The sequence below is a fragment of the Apteryx mantelli genome, chromosome 12 (assembly GCF_036417845.1).
Source record: "Apteryx mantelli isolate bAptMan1 chromosome 12, bAptMan1.hap1, whole genome shotgun sequence".
NCBI classification, from domain to species: domain Eukaryota; kingdom Metazoa; phylum Chordata; class Aves; order Apterygiformes; family Apterygidae; genus Apteryx; species Apteryx mantelli.
This window is the reverse complement of record NC_089989.1, coordinates 13,061,696-13,087,259: the sequence shown is the minus strand read 5'-3', so window position 1 is coordinate 13,087,259 and position 25,564 is coordinate 13,061,696. Positions and strand designations below refer to the sequence as shown.

Sequence of the window (25,564 nt, the reverse complement as noted above, 5' to 3'; positions counted from 1 at the left end):
CCTAATTGTGAGTTCTACTAAGGGGTTTGAGGCAAGCTTTTGCACTTTGGTAAAATGCTGGTAGGTACTATTCTTAACCCTAAGCTCTTAGAAAAATGGCTCCATGTTTCCTTGTAATTCAGAGGTACGATTTGCAGATTTTCCAGGTCTTCTGTCTGGAAAGTAAATGCTATTTTTGCTGAAGGTTTCAGCGCAAGCTGGTTATTGTCCATGTCGCATAAATCGCTGTGAGGGCTGCTCTTTATTTGGTTGTTTGCTTCTCCCTTTCTCTGAGCACGCTCATGTTGCTGTTAAGGTATTTCTATTTAAGTTAAAAATTAAAAAAAAAAAAGAAATTGTCTCCTGTATGCTGTGCATGTGCCATATTCTTCCTGCAAATGTGAATTTACAAGGGAACGGATAGGCACCTGCTGACCACTCTGAGACAGCTCCTCCTGGGCTCTGCTTTTACGCCTCGGAGGTGCTGAATCAAGGCCCCTTTCAAGAGTCACAACCTTTACACCTAACGCTATGTGACTGCAAATTCAAGGGCATCTTTCTATTTATCAGGGTAAGAGGCTGCCATAGAAACATAACCTAACGTCGCTTTGGGAGCTTCTCGGATCAGGGTGAGATATCTCAGCAGAGCCTGGCCTTGAACCAGATAGTAAACTTATTTTCATGCTTGTTTAGATATTTTTCTGGCGATAGCAGTCTCCTGACGTAGTAAAGGGCAGTGGGGTAGAGGAAAGCAGAAGGGTTTCCTTCACATTGAGGGACTTTGAAGCCTTATTTTTGTTGTTGCTAACACGGTGCTTCTCACAGGGGTTTTTAATGATGCTTTTTGAATTCCCTCCTCTCTCTTTCTCCTAGGTCTTTGATGCCACAAACACGACTCGAGAACGTAGAGAAACTATTTACAAATTTGGCGAAGAAAATGGATATAAGGTGAGTCGAAAGCAAAGGTTTTCTGAGCTAATACTTGGAAAAGCAGCACAGTGATAGTTTTGCCCCTTAGCCCTGTCTGTTTTTGGAGGGACGCGCTAGCACGGGCCACATCCTTGTGTCTATACGATGCATCCATAGATAGTTTTGTGCTTTAGAGCGTTGTTTATATGATGAACAGAGTCACTGCACCTTCCTTTCTCTTGTGTTTAAAGTCTATACAGTTTGGAGTTGATCTCTTTTCTGCCGTGGCTTCACTTGGATCATCCTGAACCTATAATTCTAAGTGTGATGTTAGCAATAACTATTTAAAGTGCGGTTCTCGGTGCAGTTTGGGTCTTCCCTGCCGAAGCACATAGGGAAATTTATGTTAGCTCTGTACGCACCAAAGATTTTATGTGGCTTTCTGCCTCGTGTCCCGGATTGTTTTGCATTTAGCAAAAAATAGTAGTCTTCCCTTTGCTCTACTCTTGCTTCTATACACCTTTGAGGGAGCAAAACACAAACCTCTTCTGCTCCATTAGTTGAAGGAGTCCTACGTTATTTATTCCAGAAACATTAGTTACTGTTTGCATGGCTGAATTTGCGTTCTCCCCGTTTATTTCTCTTCTCCGTCCTAAGTATTTCTCGCCTCAAAACTGTCCCGCTTTTAAGCATCATTGGGGAAAATAGTGTAGAGCATAACGCTTTGGAGAATGGCGAGCCATGGACTTCTGATGGGAGCATGTGGAGGGAAAGGAGGCTTTCTGAGTACGCAGAGGGAAGTTTAAGGCATGGCCCTGCTCAAAAGGGGTTAACAGAAAAACAGACGTGTGGTTGTGTGTGTTAGTCCCCAGAGGCGTTTTCATGCATCTTCTTCCTTCCTTCCTTCTGTCCGCATGACTTCCTGTTTGGATCGAAGACTTTTTTTGTTGAGTCAGTGTGCGTAGATCCAGAGGTCATAGCCGCAAACATTGTGGTGAGTACTGGAAAGTTTGCTTTAACTGCTTTTAGTCTGGAGGCTTTTAAGTCAGGAGCTTAAAGTAGGTCAGTGTTTTTAAAGCTACGTTAGAAGAACTTCCGATAGGAAAAATCATTAGCTCCCATTAACGGAGCATTTTTCCTTTTCATGTATTTTCCCATCCGTGTATATGCTAATGCAAAAGTTCAGTTCTGTGAAGAATAGGTGTTTTTGCTCTATGTGTATTTTTATTAACTTTCAGAAAATAAGTTTGTGTGTTCTGTTTTTTTTTTATCACAACTCCTGTTTCTTTAAACTTCTCTTAAAAAAAAAGAAAAAAAAGAAAAGAAACTCATGTACTCCCCTGGGTTTATTTTAAATAGCAAGTGAAACTGGGTAGTCCGGACTATGTTGATTGTAGTAATGATGAAGCAACGGAAGATTTCATGAAGAGAATAGAGTGCTACAAGAACTCATACGAGACTCTAGATGAAACTCTTGACAAGTAAGTGGTGGAATAGTACTGCGGTCACAACTACATTATCTTAAGATGTTTCATTAGGGGATGGAGCATCCCTTTGGGGACTAGTGTTTTCAAATCATGCTTTTTTGATGGTTTGAGCTTTCTTATCTCTGGCAAATTAGAGTAGATTATGGAGGTATAGCCTGGAAACTTGGTTGTCTGAGGAAAATTGGCTAATAAGTCTACTCTGGGACAATACTCTTTCCTGTTTTCCAACTTGGAGGATGGTGTGGTTCTTCTGGAATAGAGCCTGCGCTTAGAAATGATTCCAGACTAGCTGTGGTGACTGCTTGTTATTTTTTTATTAGTGTGTAGAGCAGACCTGAGTGATTTGGAAACATAACTTCAATTTGTTAATGTGGCTGAGATGAATTTTGAACACACCAGCCTTACAAAATGTCATTTCCAAATTTATTTATTTGCCCGGGCAAATAATCCTGCAAGCTCAGGACTGTGAGAAATGTTCATAGTTAGATTATTTGCCCTTCTCCCAAAGCATTCAACTGTTTTTCATCCACATTCAACACCTGAAAGTAAGGTAGAGATGAATCGTGTTGTTCTTGGTGCAGCCTGGGTCTTGCAGAATGAGAACTTGAGCTGCGCTCATGCCAGGGATGTCCCTCTCCTGGCTCGTTGCAGGACCGGGGCTATAGAGAAGGCCGAGGTGCGTTTTAATGTAATTGAGTGTAAGTGATGTGAAGCTGGTTCAGTCAGATCAGCTCATGCATGTGCTCTCTCTGATGGACCAAACGGTTGTGCCTGTGTGAATCAGTAATGATTAACTCCGGAGAATGGCATCAGAGATAAAGTGGTGATGCTTGTTTCTTAACACCTTCGTGTGTTCTTATTATAAATTTTCTTATTTTCTTATGGTGTGACATCCGAAATGCATCTCTAGACACCAGCCGCGCTTTATTTTAGGCTTATTAGTTTTGACTTTTTTCCCGCTTTAAACTGGATGCTACTCAAAAATTAATAACTCGGATAGGAAAGGATAAGGATGAATAAGTGAAATTATAATCTGTGTGGTGCTGGGAGAAGGTAGTGGTGGGTGAATTATAGTACTGTTGATATATAGTTGTTAGTAGGGTGGTTGAAAAAATGTCTTGCTTCAGGGTAGCCCTTCTGATGCTGCAGTTTTACTGGAAGGATTCACTGAGACGGGTAAATAGTGACGGCGCCTTTTGGCCCTGGCGCACGATCAGACACACACGTGCTGTGGGAAGTGTGTTTGTAACCCGGAGAACAACATCTTGGTTTTATGATGAGTGAGAGGGTGGGAGGATCCTGGGAGACGCTAATAAAAAACACGTGGAATCTTACGTATGTTTTTGTTTGCTCGCGAAAGGGACCTTTCTTACATTAAAATTATGGATGTTGGAAGGAGCTACCTTGTGAACAGAGTCATGGATCACATCCAGAGCCGGATTGTCTACTACCTCATGAATATCCACGTGACTCCTCGGTCAATCTACCTCTGTCGGCACGGGGAAAGCGAGCTCAACCTGAAAGGGAGAATAGGAGGAGATCCTGGGCTGTCCGTCAGGGGCAAAGAAGTACGTGCCTCCTCTGCCGCTGGGACTTTGGATTTTGCATGCATCTGTGCATATATACGCGTGTTGTGTTGTGCAGTTGCACTTTCTCCCCCTACCCTCTTTTCATCTTAACGCAGAAAGGGTTTCTTAGTTATGTTTGTGGGCTGGATGCAGCTGGATGGGCACACTTTGGGTGTCGCAGTTTGGTGGGTGCTCTTTTATCTGCATTTCATTCTATTCCTCGAAACTTGTGTTTATCCTAGAGCACAAAGCAGTTGCAAAAGAGGCGTTATTTTTTACTGTCCAGTTTTTAATCCTGATGTGTGTTGGATAATCGGGAGGGTTCACAAGTTAAAGGTGAAAGGAGAATTCCTGGAGATAACGTTAGGACCTGCAGTAGGTTCGTGTCTTTCTTGTACTCCTTCCTTCCCCTCTTCCCCTTGGCTTAACAGAAAGTGTTGCATTTCTAGCAAAAGCCTTGACGGAGCCTTTTTGAAAAGCTGTAATGAGTTTTTAGGGAGGCCCAGAGCCTGCGGCTTCCAAACTGAGCGCAGGAGGTTGGCTCTGAGCCCTCATTCAGTGCCTCGTGTTTTTTCTTTCAGTTTGCCAAAAGCTTGGCACAGTTTATTAATGAGCAAAATATCAAAGACCTGAAGGTTTGGACCAGTCAGATGAAAAGGACAATCCAGACGGCTGAAGCCTTGGGAGTGCCTTACGAGCAGTGGAAGGTTTTGAACGAGATAGATGCAGTAAGTTCTTCTTTTCTGAATGTCTAATAAGCGGCTTTGTTTGCTAGGGGAGAAGGAAGTACTTTGTTTTGCAATAGCAAGGCTTTCGTGGGATGGAAGGTCATTAAAGCGGCAGTTCTAGAGGCTGGAAAGTTTGTGATTAATTCCTCTTAACAAGGCTATATATTTTCTGAAAGTTGCCTTAATTGATTTAGATTTGGATTGTCTTTTCCCATTAAAACACTTCCCAGGCAAAGTCGTGATGCTGAGTAATTTTTGGTAGATGGGGATTAGAAAGCAAAAAGCATCGCTGGCATCTGACATTTTCCAGCTGCACGCGTAAGGTCTGTAAGCAGTTGCAATAGATAAAAATGTAACCTTGCTCATATAGTGATGTCACTTGTGCATATATGTAAGCTCACTCATATGGTGATTTAATGCTCCATTCTAGCCAAGTCTGGGTCCAGCTGAATGCCCAGTTCATTTTGTGCGAAGATTTTGGTTTTGGGCATCAAAGAGCAATAAAATACATTTGATAAAGGACATTTATATTTGATTTTATTATAAGAGTGATATCTGCTTTTTGTGCTGTTGGAAATGTGTGCTTTTTAATTATTTTTATTACCTGTAGGGAGTGTGTGAAGAAATGACATATGAAGAAATACAGGAAAATTATCCGCTCGAGTTTGCACTGAGAGACCAAGACAAATACAGATACAGATACCCTAAGGGAGAGGTATGCTGTTTTTTCCTCTCTTAAGGTGAAGGACTTCTGTATCTTCTTAAGTACATGCATGCTAGCTGTCAGAAAGAAAAAATCCACTTCTGACTAAATAAAAAGGTCATTCCTTTCTCCAAATGAAAGCACATAGGAACTTGCAAGTATTGAGCCCAGACCATTTAGCTTTGAGGCAGGGCTTGAAAAATAACAGTAAGTGTAAAAAAACAAATAAAAAAACCAAACAAAAAATCCACAATTGAGAGATTTGATTTTGTCAGCATCATTTTTATGCTGGTCCCTCAGCAGGAAAAATGATGGCAAGGCTTCAACTTACTGCACGTGCAAACATACCGGCCTTACAGGGAAGAGAGAAGCTTTCAGCGGGTCCTTCCCTGGCCATAACTACGTGTCCGAGGTGTGAGGACACTTAATGTGCATCAGGGCAAGGGGTGCGTAGTCGCTGCGGTGCAGCCTCCCTTGTGCCCTGCGCTTGCAGACTTTGCATGCGTGGGACGCCCCTCTGAAGCTGACGTATGGAAAAACAGAGTCCTTAAATCAACCTGCGCGTTGGCAGCAGCCCTGACTTAAATTCTGGGGATTGCTGTGGGAATTCTTGAGCGCAGTGACTAATTTAATGCGGCTTTTCCACGAAGGAGGCACGCTCTTGCATAGCCTGCAGGAGCTAGACTGTGTTTTTAAGTTACGGAAAACTAATTACTACAGTATTTGTCTGCGTATTAACAAAACATTTGGAAGATGACTAATATGAAATGAATACCCACCATATATAGATTTGCTTTTCCCCTTTTCATGTGCTGTGTGTTTCTCTCCCTGCCAGTCCTATGAAGATCTTGTCCAGAGGCTGGAGCCAGTCATTATGGAGCTTGAAAGGCAGGAGAACGTGCTTGTCATATGTCACCAAGCTGTCATGCGCTGTTTGCTTGCCTATTTTCTTGACAAGCCTGCAGGTAAATCTTCTCCCATGTGCTAGAAAGAGTCTATTTTTCCCTGCTGAGACATCTTCAAAATTTACCAACCGAGGTGCCAAACACCAAATTCTGACCATTTGCTTTATCATCAGAGTGCATTTGTGCGAGGGAAGTAAGCAAAGAGACTTTCTCATGTTTGACCCACTCATGTTACTTGATAAGTGCTTTTTTTGAGCTACTTATTTGAAATGCCACAGTGTTGCTTTTTCTCCTCTGTTTTAATTGCATGCTAGGAAAGAAAATAGATACACTGCCAGTTAAGGAACTTTTAAAGGGTTGGCCTGTAACGCTTCAGAAAAGATAAAATGTTCTTGCAATCTGTACTTCATACGTAATTTCTTGTTCAAATTTTCAGAACAACTGCCTTACCTCAAGTGCCCGCTGCATACTGTCTTAAAGCTAACCCCGGTGGCTTATGGTAAGTAGTATTTCAAACAACTTTAAATACACCATTAGTAGATACTATTGTCCATGTCACCAGTAAAGTTTGAAGTATTTTAATTAAAGCACATTTAAAATTTATCTTGCTGTGAACCCCAGTGGGACTATTAGGTTTGACTTCATGTGTCTGCCTGTACAGCTTTGCTGAAATTGGTGAATCCTTTGGGTTTGATCTGCTTTGCATTATGCCAGAAACTGCGCATGTGTTAGTGGAGGCCTGGGGCTGCCAGAGAAGCTTCGAGAGATGACAGGCAAAGTTAAATTAGGTAGCTTCAACATCTTATCAAGGGTGTTCCTCTGCTACCCTTAAATAACTTGGATTTGTTTTCCTCAAGGATTTGTCCGTGGACCTTCACACTAGCAGGAGGGCTTATCTCGCCTTGTTGCTGTTGGCATGCGTTGGTCAGCAGTTGTTATCTGTGCTGAGCTCAGGGGATTCGGAAGTTTGGGAGAAGGTACCAGTTTTAGGCCGATGGCTAGTTAAGTTTTGTGTCTGCTGCTGATGATTTTCTTAAAATGATGGCTCGAGCGTGTGCTCCGATATCTAATCATGCTTCAGAAAATAATTTATAGATGGGAAGAAATGTCTGCTTGACTTAGCAGGAGACAGAGTGCCAAAAATGGTAGTGGGGTTTTGAGCGAGTCATGGAAAAAGCAAAGCTGTGCTTGATTATTGGCTTTGAAAAACAGCAGTCGTGAGCCATAGTTTGTGTTTTGTTGTGCTGCAGATAAGACAAGCAAAACAGCTCTTCGGTTGTGCAATCTGCCTGAAGAAATAGTTGTGAGCTGAACTGCAGGGGTGGCCCGCAGTGACTGAGAACCGCCTGCGCCCTGGGGGTGCCTGGCGCTCCTGGGCTCGCACACCACCCTTGGGCTGTGTTATAGAGAAGTTTGGGGGTTATTTTCTTTTAGGGGAAGAGCCAGGTGACTTTGCATATAAATTGCAAGGGCGCTTGAATGTTTTCAGTGTTACACTGTCACGCCAAATGAGGAAGGAGAAGTGGCCATGTGAAATGCTACCCTTGCCCTTTGGACTTCAGTGAAGGAAATGCTGTGGTTTCCATTTTAAAGTGTTGGGTGCCTATGTCTGATTAGGAAGGACGCTTCAGTCCACCTGCTTTTTGGAACATGACTGTCTGGAGGGGGGGAAAAAAAGGGCTTTGTAAAACTTCCTAGATGCTAATAGTTCCATAAAACCATCTCAGACTGGTCGGTGAGTTGGATCCAGCGAGAGAGGACGCGTGATCAGACATGGTACCTTGAGTCCCTGCTGGCTAATCCGTGCTGGGACCCCCCTCCCGTGGGGCTTGCTCTCCCCAGCGCTTGGCCTGCAGCAGGAGCCCCTCTGTCGTGGGCCGCGGGGGAATGAGACCTTTACCCAGCCATCCCGCATGGCGTAACGTGGTTATAGGGATGCCCAGGGGCGGGCGGGGGGCCTGGGAACGCCCGAGAAGGAGAGACGGTGTCTTGCTGTCGGTAGGAACTTGCACCTCCATGGTTAAATTGAGTTATGAATATGCCCAGTGGTGATTAACAATGGAGTAACTGATGTGCCTTTATTTTATATTTAAAATATATTTATTTATATTTTATATTTAAAGCTTAGCATAGGATAACTTTTTTCAGGAGCTGGACTCGGTCAATAGTAAGGACTGAGAAGTCTCTGCGGAAGCAGGTCTGGTGTGCAAGCAGTCCTTAGCAATGGCCAGTATCGGGGATCAGAGCTTGCTTTTGCTTCTTCTCAGGGATCTCAGTGTGTCTATGGACAGAAAGATTATGAGGGTGTTCTTCTAGTGGTAGACGTGTACTTTTTCCCCTTAAAATCTGTTTTTTTGTGGAATCCTTCCCTGAGTGGTGGCCCTCCTGCAGTGTTTGCTCACCACAGCAAATGGGGTTCCTCAGAAGAGACTTCTCCAAGGAAGCAGGTAGTTGTCTTATTAATTTATATTAGGTTTCTTTTTTGAAAGTACAGTGGCTTCTAAGGAAAGGCTAAAATTTTCCCGGTATGTAGTAGTTCTATGAAATGTGTAGTTATCCTAGGAAGGCAGTGAACAGAAAAATCTGAAAACCTCGTCTGTCATTTGTGGCAGGACATGGACTCTGTTAGGTGTGGTATGTCAGAGGAATTTGGCTATTTGTGAATGTTGTGTAGTTTATAAAAAATTACGTTAATGATGTAAAAAGCGTCTTAAGGTCTGATTGTGTTTGGCAATTTAAAGTTGTTGAAAACAGTATGGCCACAGATTATATTGGGTAATTACAATTCTCTAGGTGGGTCAGCTTATCCTAACTAAATCATATTTGTCTCTTCTGACTGGATGATTTTTCTTTTTTTTTTCTTTTTGGAGTTTTCTGTCTTTGGGCTAAGAGGAACGTCCCTTTTCAGAAGTCAGCCTCGAAGTCCCGTTTAGCTGGTGGAGTTAATACTCTTGTTTTCTGTGCATAGAGGACCGGGGTTGCTAGCAACTCCTGATCATTCTCAAGTTTTAAAAAATGAGAGCAGTATTTAAATTGTGTATTACAATGAAATTCTAACGAGACTAGGATGTTTAAAAACAAAACTACAAGTAGGAACTTTCTCATGGAATGTTGTTTGTGTATGTTTAAAAAATGCATATTTGTGTTTCATTTTTCAAAACAATATTAAAGCTAAGGTGGGAATATGAGAGGGGTTATCAGATCGGGCACAATATTTGTTCTCGTGGAGTTGATTCACTTTCAGGCTAAAGCTCTTCAGAATTTAGGAAATCCTGGTATAAATCACAAGAGAAAAGGGATTAACCTTCACCAGTTTAAAATTAGATTGCATCTTTACAGTGACTTTGTTTTTAAAGCAGACTGATTCTAAAAATGTGTTTTCTCTCCGCAGGATGTAAAGTGGAATCAATATTCCTCAACGTGGAAGCTGTAAACACGCATAGAGATAAACCTGAGGTAAGACTATCTTCCACCTCGGAGAACTCGGTGTGATGTACCATCTGAGCTGATTCCTGTTGTCCTCGTGTTTAGAAATGATTTTTATAACTCTGCTGAACGTACTTGATTTTACATATCCAGCTTTGCTGCCAGCTTGTTGAGAAAGCAAATCTTTTTTTATTGAGCAAATAGGCCTTACCTATATGCTAGGGGGAGTTGTTTTGTATCTTCCAAAAAGATGCAGTGTATGTGTGTATATGTGTGTGTGTATATATATGTATATCTACATACATACCTATATACATATACACACACACAAATAGAGTATGAGGATACATTATCAATCTGGAAACTGTACAATTCTTCCAGTCTCTGTGAGCCAGCGTCAGTAAATAGAGTGCAGTCAGAAATACGTTGTTAATGCCACACTTACTTTGGGGAGCATAAATAATGAAAGCATCGGCTTTTTCATCACTGCGATGGTTGCTGCTTGCTTAGAAAAGCAGCGCTGAGGAAGGCTGGGTCTCGGCATGCAGCAAAGCAACTGGGAAAAGGGAACTGAGCCTGTCTGTAAAATAGAAGCAGCGATGGGGTGTCAGGCTGCGGTGAAGCATTGCAAAAAGGTGAGCATTGCAAAAGTTATGCAAAACGGGCAGTGACTGAAATGTCTGGCTCCCTTGCGGCTCCCCACGCTCGTGCTGCTAGGTACGGCACTGACCCCTTGCTGCGGTTGCCCCGGGGAGTTAAAAATGAGCAGTGTCCCCTGGTGAATTAAAAGCCAATTTGGTAGCGGGAGGAAAAAGGGCTCTTTGTGGTGCCTGGCAGAACAATAGCTTAGGGTGAAAAGGAGTATAAAGATAAAGGAGTTTGTATCTGTGTATGCAATTAGGCACATGCCATAAAATACCTTACTTATGTGAGGGTATGCATTTGTGGCGGTTGTGTGTAAACCATGCCAGAGGGATCTGCAAAGAAGTTTTATTCAATGGCTTGGGTGTTCTGAGTTCTGAAAATACTGACTTTTGGTCGTTTGTAGTCAAGACCTTTTCCATCAAATAGCTGGGCTGTTTTATTTCCGCTCCATCCCCTTCTCCCCTGCACCTTTGTGCTTTCCCACTCCTGTGTCTTAGCGTGGTCTGCTAGGTTTAGGAAGCCCACTGTGTTTTCATGGTGCCTGAAAGGTGTTGGATGAGTGTGGTGAAAATAAATTCAGATGTCTGAAAGCAGGTGTTGTGATATCCATGATGAAGTGTTAAGTAATTTAGATGGATTGAGCATTTTTTAGTTTGCCTGGTAAAACACCACAGCTGAATTTACACCTTGCTAAGATTTTGGGGGAGTTGCTGTTGGAAATAGCAGTCAGCTAACTGAAGATGTGAATTTTGAGGATTAAGCTCTACCTCAATCTCCAAACGTGTCTTGCAAAACTTAGATGCTGATGGTGGCATTGGTGCGGGGAAGTTGTGTTTCAGGTGTACATAAGGGATCACGCAGACGGTTGCACTGCCGTGGACACACAGCTGTTTATTTAGAAGAGAAATAGATTGATTTCTATGAATTAAAAAAAAAGAGCAGAGACTCTTTCATCAAAAACCCCCAAATGACCTTCCCGCTCTCCCCAAGAAACCCAAAGCAGGAAAATATGGGCCATGTCACCTTATTAAGTAAAGCTGGATGAAGGACTGCGTTGATTCTCTGCCGCTCAGCGCACTATAAATATTTCAAAAGCTTTCATTTACAAAACCTATGAAAATGTTAATTACTACCATCAAATTAAATTTTCAAATACTCTCTTGAAGCCAAAGCATTTAATTAAATATAGCTTTGCAGGTAGTAACACTGTTAAGCAGAGAAGCTATTTGATTAGGACCTGCCCAGTGTGCTGCTCTGTGCCCACACAAGTCATTTGTGGTCCCTGGCAGATCAAGTATTTCAGAGCAGTGCAGTCCTTGTCTGCTTTAGCTGAAAATACATATTTTCACGTTGCAGAAATGCAGGCGAAGTACTAGATTATTAGTTTATAGTACGTGTAAACTTCATTGTATAACGATGATTTGTCTGAAACAGATTTAACACGAGCGCTTGTCAGCATTGTAGTGGTTTAAGTTCTTGTCCTTTTCCATTGAAGGAGTCTAGTCTTTTTATGGAAAATAATTCAGTGGAATTGCTTTAGCTGTTGCTTGGGTCCTCTCTTTGGGCCAGAAAAGAAGCAGTGGGGTAAAATGTCTACTTTGCACCTCCGTCTTGGTCAGTGAATGACAAATAGGGAGGTGTCAAGAAAACCAACCCCAAGCCCCCTTTTTCCTTTCAGAGGGAAGGGGGAGAGGTTATGGAAAGCTGAGGTTGCTTCCCCCAGGGTGTGACAAACAGACTCACGAAGCTTGAAGAGTGGATTACGAGAATTGGCAGTATTTTGGCCTAAATCAGGCCAAATCTTAGATCAAGATCTTAAATAGGAGTTGTCATGGTTTGTATTCTTGGTAGTAGACCCATTTAGCAGTCGCTTGAGATTTAAATGAGGTGATACCATGGTAGGCCTGATGATGGGCCATGGTGTGAGGCCATGGTAGGCCTGATTCCCAAGACTTGTTCGGCGCAGCTGCAGTCCAAACTCTGCTTCCCAGCCTGAGTATTTGGCTGTGCTCTACTTTTGGCTTTGTTTGGAGCAATTTGCTGCCTTGAACGTGATCATTTTTTTCCTACACCCTCTGCAAAATCAGGCGAGACCTAGTCAGTGTGATCAGTTGTGCGCTGGTAAGGTGTCTGGGAAGAGATTTTTTTATTTTCTCAAGTGTAGGATTTGTACTTTCATATTACCTGTAATACAAACAAATGGAAAATCTTCCCTTGGAGAATAAGTGTATGACATAGTTCAGGAAAGCAATGAAAGTTCTTGGAACTCAAGTGCTTATTTTGAATAGAAGTATATGTACTAAAGTACGTGTTTAAGTGGATTCCTGCTTGGGCCTCTAAAAGACTTCCTCCTAAATATGAATGAACTGACTTTTTGGTAAGATTATCAGCATGGGATCAGTGATTACTGTAAATATGTTTTCCTGCTGTCTAGTCCAGGGACACCAAGCAGCTCTCAGTCTGCTGCACTGTCTGGGGAGGGGGGGGAAATCTCTGCTTTTAACTGAATGCAGCTGTGTACTTGTGAAGGAAGCTGGGATTTTTGTTGCTCTTACTGCTGCATGATAAATATTCTCCTCTGTATTTTTATTATTACACAGAATGTAGACATTTCCAGACCTCCTGAGGACGCTCTTGTAACAGTCCCTGCTCATCAGTGAATCCTGTGTCCTGATCAACTCTCGAACTGAGGGTGCTGTTTTCATCCTACTACTTCAAAATAAATTGAAAAACTAATCATTCCAATCACTTTGAAATAAAAATAAATAAATAAAAGGAAAAAAAATGAACAACTCAACCCCCAAACTGAATATTTGTATAGCGCATGGCTTGAAAAAAAAAAAATCAAAGCACAATAAAGCTGTATTGCGTTGGTTAATGTATGTGGGTGAGTTGCTGAACGTTAATTGGCTCTCACTGGAATGCTGTTTTTCTCGATTGCTGTAACCTAATGATCATGCAGCATTGATTTGAAGACTACTGGAACAGCCAGCAGTCATTTGCTGTTAGCTGAAGTGTGTTTATTCATGAAAGCCACAAAGTCGAACATCCTGTGTAAGACGAGAAAAAGTTTGCAGTGTGTTTTCTGGATGCCGGTATTACCTATTTCAGTGCCCCTGGGAGTGATTGGACTGCTCTGTAGCATAAAATAACAATTCATAGTTACGGTAAAGTTTTAGTCCTGCTGAGCCATAGCACTAGTCCTCTAGATGTGCTAATTAACGTTGTGCTGTTTGGAAGAGGGTGGCGAGTTCCCATGTAGCTCCAGAACAGTTTTTCAAGGTATAGGAATGTGTGTAAATATTTTTAATGTCAAACTCATCTTAACAGCTGTTTTGCATTAAGTAGGCTTTAGCGTTTGCCAATCAGCTTGCTGGTCCTGGAGAAGAAGATGAGTTCCCCTGGCTTGAGCTAGACCGTTTGCTGCCCGGGGAGCCTGGACTTCCCTGAAATGTGGTCCCTTTGGTGGCTGGCAGCAGCCAGGCCTGGTTTATCTGCTAAACCCAGAGCTTGGAGCGGCGCTGAGACGCATTTTCTTTCCCAAGGGTCTGCCTCACGCTCCGTGGTTCGGCGTGCAGCCGGGGCGCTGCGCTCGAGTGCCACTTCTCGTAAGGACGTGGGTGACTGCCGAGTGTTTGCAGCTCTGCTTCATATGTTTGGCACCCAGATTTTTTCCTAGGCTACAGTAAGAGGTGATGAACATCTCAGAAAATGGGAGCAGAGTTACGCCGATTGTTTTGTGGGTTGACTTGCCTTGAAAGGGATTGAAATAGGAGGCTTTGCCCTCCCTGCAGTAGGTGCATCCTCTCAAAAGAGCTGCTGGGATGCGAATCCTGAAGTTTATTCCAACAAAATCTTTTACGTGATGGAGAGACCACAGTCCATGCGAGGTGCGGTGTTGTGCCCCGGTGCCCTCCTTTGCGGCATTGCGGGTGGGCAAAATGAGACAGTCCAGAAGCATCTCTGCAGCTGAGGCAGCCTCATTTGTGTAGCATCGAATCCGGGAAAGGTAGTAAATGGCCGATTCCTTGAACTGCTTTCCGAGGGGCTTCTTTTCATCTTAAAAGTAAGCAAGAATGGCATGTCATGTAAAGCTTTTATCTGTTAGGGAAGTTTCTCAGATGGCCCACTTTTCCAAAATCAGGGTTTTGGAAAAAAACATTTGCCCTTCTAAAATTACACTGCAGTCTGCAGAGGTTTATAGCATTCAGGAATGCTATATAATAATGTAATGCCTAAATATCATAATGCCTAAATATCTTAATACCTAAATATCTAAACAACCTGCTGGCCAGAGAGACTCCCACTATCTACCACTCGACATCTAATTAAAGCGTTGTCCTAGGCTTGGAATAGGAGAACCTGAATTATTTTCCTCTCTCTTTCGTGAACTCGGTGTGACTTGTATGTCACTTTTTTGAGTTGTAGTTGCCCCAACTTCTTCCAATGTGCTGTAGGGGGAAAAAACACCATAGAGGAACTTGCTTGCACAGTTAATTAGCGAGTCCAGTTGCTTCTCTCTGCCCGGCAGTGGGGCAACATCCCTGCGAGGTGTGCAGGGACGTTGGCCCCAGGCGGGTGCTGAGAGCCGTATTGGGATGACTTTGAATGCTTTCATCTACGTGGTTCCTGACTAAGGAAATACTGTGCAATTTGAAACTAAATTTCCAATGGAGCTAAAATCTTTCAAAGACTTCTGTTGTGGGAAAACCTCGCCAGCCGCTGCCCGCCTGCTTTCCTGGGGCCGTGCCCGCCGTTGGCGCTGAAGCTGCTCGTTGTCCTTGCCGCGCGCAGCGCTCGCTGTGCAGGTGTTTATAGCGGAGCGGATGCTTAAAGGTGGTTTTGCACTTTAAGCGGGCTCCTATTATGGCAGCGGAGCAGATTGCTTAATAGTCCTTTCTAGGCTGTTTTCTTAGCGGAGAAAAGGCCTGGTGCTGGGTGGGAAGCGGCGGCGACAGTTCCCCACGAAGCTGGCTGATAAGAGCACTTTACGTCGGGCTGCTTATGCCTCTGTTCTGCGTTGTTCTTTAGGTACAGCTGCCCCTTACGAACTTTATCGCTTAGGGCTTTCTTCGTGGCTCCTTGCATTTTAGAGCCTCCTTTCCTGGAGGAGCCTTTATCCTAAAGCTCCCAGTTTTGTTGCTGAGATTGCACAGAGTTAATAAAAGTGAGAGTAAAATGCCAGATTTTGGCGTGTTACGAAACGCACGGCACTTTGTGGTGGTAGGAGGCCGCGTTCGGTAGAAAATAACGCACAAAGCGGAGATGAGTATAACGAAGACAGGAAGATGGCCGGGTCGCCGCGGGACGAGGCCGAAACCTTTGCGGTGAGCAGCTGGGGTGGTGCGGCAGCGCGGGAGCGTGCGCTGCCACCGGCCGAGGCTGAGTGCGGCAGCGTGCCCCGGCCAGGGCGCAGCGAGCAGCAGCGAGGCTGTACCTAAGCTGCCTCCTGTGTCTTACCTGGTCAGATCGAGTGTTTGGTCCGTTTACGAATATTTTGGGGTTTTTCTGGTCTAAGAAAACCTGGCTTTTTGAATTTAAAATGACACGTGCCTGCTGGCTCTGGTTAACTCGATGCTCCAAAGAATTTGTGTGCCTTGGTTGTGTGTGCTGTGGAGAGCCCAAAAGCATGGGTAGAAATACTGTTCCAAAAAAATACTTTTTTTGTTTATTTTTATTCCCACTCCTGTCTTTTCCGAGCTCTCCAGAACATGCTGGTGTTGATGCATCGCAGTAGTAATTTTGGGGTTTTCCTGGAGTGGTAATTTTGGGCAGGTGTGTTGAGTATGGGCTGGCTGAGTAGCTGCAGGGAGACCTTTTGCTTCCAAAGATTCCTCCAAGTCGGAAAGCCTTTACCATTAAAAGGGCTGTTAGTCCCTTTCTAAGCCTCGCTCTGTCTGCTCTTGCAGTTAGGTATCTTGAATGCATGTCTAAGATGACCCAGGAGCCCTAGGCAGAGTTTAGTTTTTTCGGTGTGACGGTTCAGTATGCTTCTGTTCTGCCTCCTTTTCCCCAACTCGGATTGAAGGACTTCTTGCTCTCAGCTTTCTTGATTGCATATTTTTCCTCCTGAGTCTGTCTCAGCTGCCAGGATGCTGCTTTCATCTGATACAGCTTAAGGCAACGAAAGGTGTCTTCTGCCTTGTCTTGACCCCATCATTTCTATTTATATCTCTCTAGTTCTTGCTGCTTGTGGATTCATTTCTGGTACCTCTGGCTTCCTGGGGTACCTCATGCTCCGTTTCATTGCCTCTGAATCAACAGCAGATGCTCCGCTTAAAAGATTTCTGCCAATATTCTTGGATTGCCTGTGGAGACACTCACGTGGTCACAGTCCCAAGGAATTACTGCATGTGTTAACTGTGCTCCAAGTGTTGCATCAGATGTTAAGAAAAATATAGACAAATGAAAGAAATGCCAGCATGGTTGTGTTTTTATTTTTTCCCCTGTGGTGGTCATGCGGAGTTTGGCTTGTTCTGCCAGGTTCTTGGACAGATGGCGACACCGTTTCTGTGTCCTGGGTTGCAAAAGGGGTGCTGCCTGTAGAAGCTCCTTTCTGAAATAGGACTTGCTCAATCTTTTTTTTCTTTTTTTTTTTTCTTCAAAGTGAGAGGTTAGAGCGGGGTGGGAGGTGTGCTGGGGGGTGAGGAGAATCGCAGAACTTGGCCAACTCGGCCCCACGGCAGTCGTGTAGGTGTCCTAAAAATCTTTGTGTTTTCAGGGTGGGAAATAGGCTGATTTGCCCAAGAGCTTAAAAGCTGATTTGAAGGAAAAGAATTGATGTTAACGTAGGAGAATTGGTGAGAACGAAAAAGGTGTAGGCACGTTTCAACCCCAGATCAAATCTAGTAGTGCTTCTTATCTCCTGTATTGAGAAGAAACGGCTGAAAATCCTAGAAATATGGGGATATTGGGAAGGGGAGCGACTTGCTTTTCAAGCTGATGCATTTTGACGATGGAGTGGTGTACGCGGTCTGATTCGGCCTCCCTGTGTGCTAGTGAGTCTCCTTTTCCTTGAGTTGGATGTGCACCGAAGAGACTTGCCTTGAAAGTAAAAGCTACGAAATGCGGTTGCAAAACCACTGAAACTGGTTATCTGATGCCAATGAGATGTCTGCCGACGGGCCCACGCATCCTGAAATGAATTTAGACTTTGCATTACCAGATCTTTAGGAAGCCCTTCCAATGAGTTAACTGCTTGCAAACAAGACCAGAATTAACTTTCCAGTTGCTGTTAAATAGTTTTCTTCCTGGGGTTTGCTCTAAACAAAGGAGAAACGGGTTTCCAAATTTGGTCAGTTATTTTTGTTGTCTGGTTTATGACTTTTGCCATGTGTTTTTTTTTCCTCTTATGCTGTAAGTGTGTCTGAACCACTAGAAGAGATAGTGCTTAAAAAAAAACAACCCTTAAAGCATAGCAATGTCACCTGCGTATAGTGTGCAGGGGCACCGAATGTCCTACCAAACCCAGTGAGATACGTGTCTCTTGCGATGCTTTTTTTTGGCAGCTCAGGCACCGTGGGGAACGTAGTGGCTGGGATGAAGGTTGAGCATGGCTTCTGAATTATGTTTCTAAGCTGGGACCTTTCGTTTTGTTCCTCAAGACATTTTGAGGCAATAAGTGTTAAAACCTGCTCATCTTTTGCCCGCATCGTAGTTGCGTGTTAAGCAGGACGCCCGCGAGACCCTCGCTTTAAGACCTTTTTGTCTTTCTTTGGCAGAATGTCGGCGTGGATCGGTCCAGAGAAGAAGCGTTGCGGACGGTACCCAACCACCTATAGCTCCAGCTCCCGGCGGCGACAACCCTTCCCCATCCCAAGAGTGTTAGGGAATAGCTCAGGTCCGCGGGGACGGAGAAGGCAGCACCGACCGTCAACCAAGCTGGAAGCAAGGCGCCTCCCCTACACTTTAAGACATTTTGAATGTGGCTCTGCTTCTTTGGAGAAAACCTGTCGTCCTGGATAACTCCCAGGGCCGAAAGGTGTCGGTGAGGACTAAGAATATTTCTGGGGAGCAGAGTATAGTTGGTTTTAAATTTTCATACATAAATTTGTGCAGTTTCAGTGCTTTTTAGTGTTCATCTGTGGATACTGCAAGGCAGTTAATTACCTGTGTTGATTTTACTGTCAGGTTTTAACTAGACTTCACTTTCTTTTTTAAGTGTTTTTCTAAGAGTCCTTTTGTTTTTACTGTGAATGATTGCCTAGAATTAGATGGAGGGCTTTTTTCGATGGCATATTTAATATATGTGAAATTCTGCATTTTGGGCATTGGAGGCTCCATGTCGTAAAACTACTTCAGATTGGAAAGCTTCTCGGCTGTGTTATCTTCTGCGCTTTGAGCTGAGCCTGGGTTTGCCAACTGAAACCTAAACTTTTTGGAAATGGGGAGATTTTCCCTGCGTTGTGACAATGCAACTGTTAGAACTCGATTTCCCTTCCAAAAGCTTCTGCTATTTTAGCAAGGTTTTAACGTTTTCCGGAGGCCGACTGCATTTTGGACTGCAGCGGAGAGACAGTATTAAATAACCCCTTTGGGGGGACATGGGTGTAAGTATAGACAGCAGACTTGTATAATAAATCTAAAGAGAGAGAAAAGCCCTTTCTGCTGCCGCTACGGTGCAGGACGAGCAGCTTCTCTGAGACTTGGAGGGAAATGCCGCAGCCCAGCAAAGGCTCGAGATACTGCCTGTATCTCATTCAGTGCTGTGATTTTTAGGCAATTTTTGGAATGAATTTCAACACAAACTATACGTTTTTCTTTACAGCCACATTCAGTGCATAGGTAAGGAAAGAGTCAAGAAAGGTTTAGTGGAGTTTAACCCTTCTAACAACTCACGCAAGAAAAAAACGGAGTAAATTCTGATTTTTTTTTTTTTTAAATGGCACACCTAACTTTTTAATTTGTTTTTGAGCAACTCCAGTGCTAAAAATGGCATTTGTTGTGTCTGTCGAGGCCAACACCGGGTAGCTGTACCATGTCGATGTATCGTGTGCATTACTAGACAACTGCAGCAAGCTGCAACACGGTCGCTGGCTCTTAGTCCGGGAAATGAGGAGAACGACCGTGGGAATGTGCTTTTTTTCCTTTAAATGACTTTTCATTTAATGGAACTGTTACCATGTATGCCGATGATTTATTTGCTCGTGTCCTGTGTGATATGCCGGGCCCCGCTAACGTTGCTTTGCGGGCAAGGGCTAAATGTGTTTTGTTTGTGCAGGGTTTATAAAATAACATGCTGCTGTTGTGATTTGTCGTCATAAGCTGATTTCAGCAATATATTCCGCTCCGGAAGCAAGCCATATAACTAGACTCCATTTCAGAAGAGGAAAGTATTGGATGCTAAATGACCAGAAGCACTTGCTTCAAGCTGTACTGTCTTTTTGTACGTGATCCATGCGTTCAGTAATGTGCATTTAAGGTCTTTATTAATTTAGCTGTGTTCGTAGTTGCTGTCTGAGGAGAGGGACCACGCAGCGCGCGGCTCGGAGCACTTTATTGATGCGTTGCAGCCGAGGCTGCGCCGGGGGCAAAGCTGTGCAAATAGTTTTCCCCCTCGGCTTTCCCACGTTTCGTATGGGAGAGCGCGGCTACGCCGCAGCCAGCCCCCGTGCGACCCTGCGCCATCCCGCCCTGACGAGGAGCTCACAGCTTTTAAACGGAGGAAATCAGAGTTTAGCCTCAGTTAGAGAAAGCAAACCCCAGAAGGCGGCATTTTCCTGCTGAGCTTAGCCAAGCAGGTGGCTCCACGCCTCCTGAGCATGCGGACCCGGCTGGAGAAAGGTGGCGGCAGGAAAGGTTTCCCGTGGGGGCAGCGGAGCCCACGCGCCCCGTTTCCTCCCAGGAGAGCGTGGAGTGTCCTCGTCCTCGAATGTGGCTGGCCAGGGTAGCTTGCGCTGCGTCCCCCCTCCCTTCCCCTTCTTCGTTTTACCTCTCCAACCCTTCAGAGGTGCTGTAAAATTCTTTAAGGCTAAATGTTTTATGTATAGTAGGGATTTTTATAGGCGGCTTTGGAATATACTGTGATGAGTGTTTTATGAAGCGGGCGTTCAGTAAAAAGAATTGTATACAGGTGTAAATAAACTGTATGTTGATACTTGAAGAGAAAAAAAAAAGTATGAAGTTGTCTGTTCTACTTTAGGAGCTTAACTAAATCGTTGGCTGCATCTGATCCTTGCTCGCCGGCGAGAGCAAACAGCAGCGGACAAAGAATGTAAATTGTGAGCGAGTGGTCGGGTCTCCCCGGGGCAGTTACCTTTCTGGAAACGCACTGTAAAAACTGCCTGGTACCTTCATGGTCCGAAAGGCGTATCCATCCTCCCGCGCTGTCCCTGGCCACCCGTACGGAGTGACCTGGCATTGACAGGGGAGGCGAAAGCCCGTTCCTGCCCTTGTATGTTTTACCCCTTTTTATTTTACTCTATTTTGACTGTTAATGCACTTGCTCGGTCAGATGCAGCCTTCTGATGGGATTAAACTCTCTTTTCGTACCTAGTTGGCCTTCATCTTAATCTTCTAGACAAATGTAATCCTGTGACCTTTGATCCAAGTAATAAAGATCGAGTGCTGGAACGTGCGCGGGTCCGTGCCTCTTTCCTTGTCCGTTTGCAGCAGCCAAAGTGCTGATGAGATAGTCCTGCAGGTCAGCAGCCTGCCACGGCTTTCAAAGCTGCAAGAACCATAGCCTGTTGAGAAGAGGTGGTACAGAAACGAGCACAAGAATTAAGTTAAAATTACTCCATGGGTTGCTATACACTGCCAGACACAACCATGAACCTCCCTAGCGTTTAAGCAGCAGAAACTCGGTAACGGAAGGAAAAGCTCGGCGGGTCTTTCAGATTCGCACGAGTCAAGATTTGCACAAAAGGGCGGAGAAAGGTAAGATTTATGAATTTTCATTTAAGCTATCCATTGGTGTTTTGAGGTGTTTAAGAGCTGATTTGCGCTTGTAAAGCCACCGCATTGCAATGCAGCCTTCCAAATGCTGCTGCTTTTTGGAGAGCGCTGAACACCACCAGAGAACGCTGCTGCCCTGGACCTGTTTGCCCGTGCTGATTAGGGAGAGCGCGCTGAAGCTGATGCTGCAGGTGTCCTGCTTGTCTCGCCGGTCTGAAGGGTAAGAGCAAAATTAATTAATACTTGGCGATTCGAGAGCCATGAGTCTAAATTTTAATATTGATCTTGTTCATTAGCTTATACTTGTGGATAGCATTCACGGGGGATAGTGTATATCTTTTATGACCTATTCAGAGTGATTTTTGGGGTTTTTTTTTGGTCTTGTTTCAAATATGTGGTAGTGTGTCCTTATTTTTTTTAGCTCTACTATGTAGTTATGTGTTGGTGTGAGGCTTTTTTGTTTAAGGAAAGTTTTAAGGCTTTGGACATTAAGCTTTAAGCTCTGGACATTAAAAAGGGTTATCATCATCTCTGGAATGCCTTCATCCCAGTGTGCTTTGAGGACTTGGCGGTGATGCTGCTGGAGCTGCTCGGTCTGTTGCCTGTCCAGCAGGTGGCCCTCGGCACAGCGATCCGGCAGGCCGAGTCCCCAGAGCCGCAGGACGCGCGGGGCTGTGCTTTCTGGGGGCTGGTGACCTGAGCGAGCTATCCAAAATTGCCGCCTACGGTCTCACGGTCCAGTCTACTGTCTGGTTGTATGATAGCCAAGTCTCCCTGGAGTTAGCTGGATTGTAACAATAAGGTAGAGCTGTTCATTAGAGGAAAAACAGAGAAATCACTCTGGGTTGGTTTTTTTTTTTTGAGTCTACAGCAAGTTTTATTGAGAAAGAAGGGAGATCGATAGCTTTCTCCTGCTTTTACAGCAGAATTAAGGCTGAAGCTACCCACAAGCTTGGACGGGCTGGTTTGTGTAACTGCCGGACAAACTGATACGCAGCAGATGACTTTGCCTGCCTGCTCAGTGGGTGACAAACTGAAGCCTTTGCAATGGGGTTAGCAGGTGCGGAAAGCTTCTGAGCGAAGTCGGAGGGACTGTAGCATGGTGTCTTCCCTCAGGCTCTATTTTGCTAGCTAGGTGCAAGCAGAAGAGTTTCTGACCGAGCTCTGCAGTAATTGCATCTTAGTTTGTTCCTTCTCATTTGTGTGCAGAAATAGTTAAAAAATCAAAATTCAGAAGTGGCTGTAGCAAAGCAGATTTTGTTTTAAACCCTTTTTACAGCAAGTATTAAACAATCGAGCAAATAAAGGTGGGGAAGGAAGGCTCTGTGCTTGGCAGTTCAACACAGTGCGCCCTTTGCAGCAGGCGACACAAGTGGTCCTAATGCTCTACACGACGACTGAATTGAGTTGTTTTTCCTTCTGGTAAGGCACTGTGATCATATGGTTTATTTCTATTAAAAGGAAGTAGAATTTAGCAGTGGAAGCTTGTTTTCCCAAGCAGTATGCTGCTGCTGCTGGATACTTAGGCCAAAATGTCTTATGCCTATACTTCCTCGGAATAAATATTTGGACTAATCAGTGCAGCCAGGCACCTGGGAGAAGGGGAGAATTGTCACAGCAGATCTGGCACTTGCGAACACCTTCCCGCGGTGCTGCACAAGTCAGATTTGACTGCAGCTAGTGTAGCATGCGAATTAAAAAAAAAAAAAAGCTTTTTGTAGGAAGGAAAAAGTTTGCTTCTTATTTTTTCCTTAATTTTCCATTTGTAATGCTGTAACTTGAGGTTTTATTAATTATAATAGCTAATGGTGTATCCCCAAGGGTAGTCCTGCCTCTGTTTGTTTAGCACTGGATGCTTTGGTGAGAGGGACTTTGCATTTAGAAAAAAGTAGTAAGAGTGGTGCTGAGCTAACTCTTTCCAACAGCAGCTAGTGTCTTAGGACTGTTTATTCTGTGGATCCTTTTGCCTAATTCTTCATATTATTATTCTTTTTTTAAATCATGAGGGCTTATGAATTATTATGTTTTACTCCCATTTAAAGATAAGATAACTGGAGTTTAATTGAATGTTTCTAGGAAAAAATATCATAAAGCCAAGAATGAAAGTTTAATGTAACTTTCTTTTAATTGAAGACAAATAAAAGAACCAAGGGCTCAAACACTTTTTAAAAAGACATCATCTGTTCCCTGATGTCTTCTCTCGAGCAAAATATACAGCATATTTATATAACATAACTACATTCAAGTAACCAAACAGAATTTACATTTTCCCAAATAGAGAAAATAATGCACATGATTCACATACCTTAAACCCAACCATGCATAAAAGAACACTGCCAATAAATCAGCAGTTACACATAAGTAATCACACTACTGTGTATTATTCTGAAATATTGACAACATCGCTGGACTGTGTAACACTTAACAAACTTAACCCCGCTTTAAAGTCCGACTTGAGCAGAGACTATTTGTCTAGGATCTGGTCAAATTTGGGGTTAATGAAAGAGAATCCATCAAATGCAGACTGATCCATGGACTCAATCAGGTTTTTGTCACTGTAAGATAATCTTGGCTTCTCATTCAGAAATTCTCTATCAAAGTTGTTGTAGTCGCTTGCTGACTTCTGTGTTAAACAAAGAAGAGGGAAGATAGTTTGAGGCAGTGGCAGCAAACTTTTTTTTCCCTCCCCCCTTCCAAAACTAACTAACTGCTAAATACAATACCTTAGCAAATGGTATCTTGAACTATTTAAAAAAAAAAAATAGCTCCTCTATCTCTATGCCTGTTGCAACAACAGTATAAAATTACAGCTTGGCAATTATTTATTGTTAGCTGAAAACAAATAGCATTGACTAGCTTTGGAAAAGAACCACCTGGATTTGTGATAAAGTTTCATTGAATTACCCAAAGATTCTGTGGGGACAAAAGCAAATCATTTACATTTAAGCTGAAGACTTCTTGGTATTAACCAGTATTTTTTTAAACTCTGGAAAGCATTTTAAGTTCTGTGCTTGTTCAGAAAAAAACTCAGATGCATTATGACAGCTGCTTGGTGTCTGGATAAAACGTAACATTTGTGACTGTTACATGAGAATTCGCATTACTAAAGATGACCAAGTTTTCCATTCCAAACCTCCAAAGCTTACGCTTGCAGGGTCCTCGCGTTTCCCGAGTGCGTGGGAACATACTACGTGAACCTCCTATTCTTGACTGGAGCAACTCTCCTGCGTCGAGTACGTGAGCACGTTTTAAAGAGACTGTGTTACCTCCAGATCACTTTATCTGTACCAGCATGGGACGGAGGAAAACCGTTTTGGATTTTTAACTAATTGAAGATGAGGTGAAGCAGCAGCTGCCCATGTTGACGCAGAATATCACAGTAGTGTCTGCTCTGTTCTTTATATGCTTTTCAGGTAACATTAGCCGCATGTGCTACAAAGAGTTCTTGAATGTTCAGTAGTAGTTTACAGAATGCATCTTTTTGCCCTGGTGGAGACTCTAGGCCAAGTTTGAAAAAGCACAGATTTAATGCTTATACAGAGAAAATACTAGCTGAGTAGCTCAAAGGTATTGGTCCTTCTCCAGCATGGCAATACAGGAGAAAAAAAATCCAGGAAACTATCAACAGTGCTAACTTCTTAAGGCATACAAAATGTTGCATTTCTCCAATGATTTAAATATTTAAGAAGGACAGATATCAACTGTTATTTGATATCAACTAAATTGATTTGCCTGAAGATGATATTAGTGAAGAGGTTCCTTGGGGTTGTATAGGGAGACAGTCTAAATACTACAGTAGGAAGATTTTTGGGGCAGTCAAAGGTGTGTCATTTCATAACTGGACTCTCCAAGAGCAGTGGGGTTTGGGATAGACATGTGTTTGGTTTATAAAAGTGAGAAAGAACTGCAACAGGATAGTTTAGGTAAGTAACAGTTAGAAAAACACACACACCCCCCCCCCCCCCAACCACTCCAAGACTGACATCTGCAATACTGCTGCAGGAACAAAGAATAAAGCATGTACCACTTTTGGCCTGAAAGGAGGGTCTACCTCCCTTTTCTCTAGTGCTGCCCAATTGATGGTTTTGAAGAACGAATGGTCTCTGATGTTCCCGGTGACCCCTAGTCGTCTTGTTGGATCCCTTTCAAATAGCTGCAAAACAAGATACTCAGTAAAGCTTTTACGTTTACTCAAACAGTAGGTGGCACTAGAAGAAATAACGGGTATACTGCTAAAGAGAACAAAAAAAGTTGCTCGCAGTAGCCCAACCATTAGCATTATAGTTCATTTGGCTTTCCACTTTTAAGAATTTGCTTC

At 43.5% G+C, this 25,564-nt stretch overlaps 2 protein-coding genes across 7 annotated transcripts in view; one reads left to right on the top strand and one right to left on the bottom strand.

The window, feature by feature from the left end:
• LOC106485965 (6-phosphofructo-2-kinase/fructose-2,6-bisphosphatase 4) overlaps window positions 1-20,922 on the top strand; it is a 33,806-nt gene extending 12,884 nt beyond the window's left edge. Inside the window, exons 5-14 of one of the 3 annotated variants that reach the window (XM_067303254.1) lie at window positions 853-927; window positions 1,826-1,882; window positions 2,248-2,369; window positions 3,736-3,943; window positions 4,525-4,671; window positions 5,282-5,386; window positions 6,210-6,339; window positions 6,716-6,778; window positions 9,671-9,735; window positions 18,072-20,922. In XM_067303254.1, the coding sequence (XP_067159355.1) occupies window positions 853-927; window positions 1,826-1,882; window positions 2,248-2,369; window positions 3,736-3,943; window positions 4,525-4,671; window positions 5,282-5,386; window positions 6,210-6,339; window positions 6,716-6,778; window positions 9,671-9,735; window positions 18,072-18,131 (1,032 nt within the window). In that variant the 3' untranslated portion in view covers window positions 18,132-20,922. Of the gene's footprint in view, window positions 1-852; window positions 928-1,825; window positions 1,883-2,247; window positions 2,370-3,735; window positions 3,944-4,524; window positions 4,672-5,281; window positions 5,387-6,209; window positions 6,340-6,715; window positions 6,779-9,670; window positions 9,736-12,950; window positions 13,253-18,071 lie in introns of those variants that run through there. The other 2 variants (XM_067303253.1, XM_067303255.1) reach the window with 2 other exon arrangements.
• A 2,750-nt stretch (window positions 20,923-23,672) lies between these two features.
• Window positions 23,673-25,564, bottom strand: part of PRKCD (protein kinase C delta) — a 64,260-nt gene continuing 62,368 nt past the window's right edge. For all 4 annotated transcript variants that reach the window (XM_067303250.1, XM_067303252.1, XM_067303251.1 and 1 more), the window contains 2 exons: window positions 25,271-25,399; window positions 23,673-23,869 (listed from right to left, as the gene is read on the bottom strand). In XM_067303250.1, the coding sequence (XP_067159351.1) occupies window positions 23,711-23,869; window positions 25,271-25,399 (288 nt within the window). In that variant the 3' untranslated portion in view covers window positions 23,673-23,710. The remainder of the gene's footprint in view (window positions 23,870-25,270; window positions 25,400-25,564) is intronic.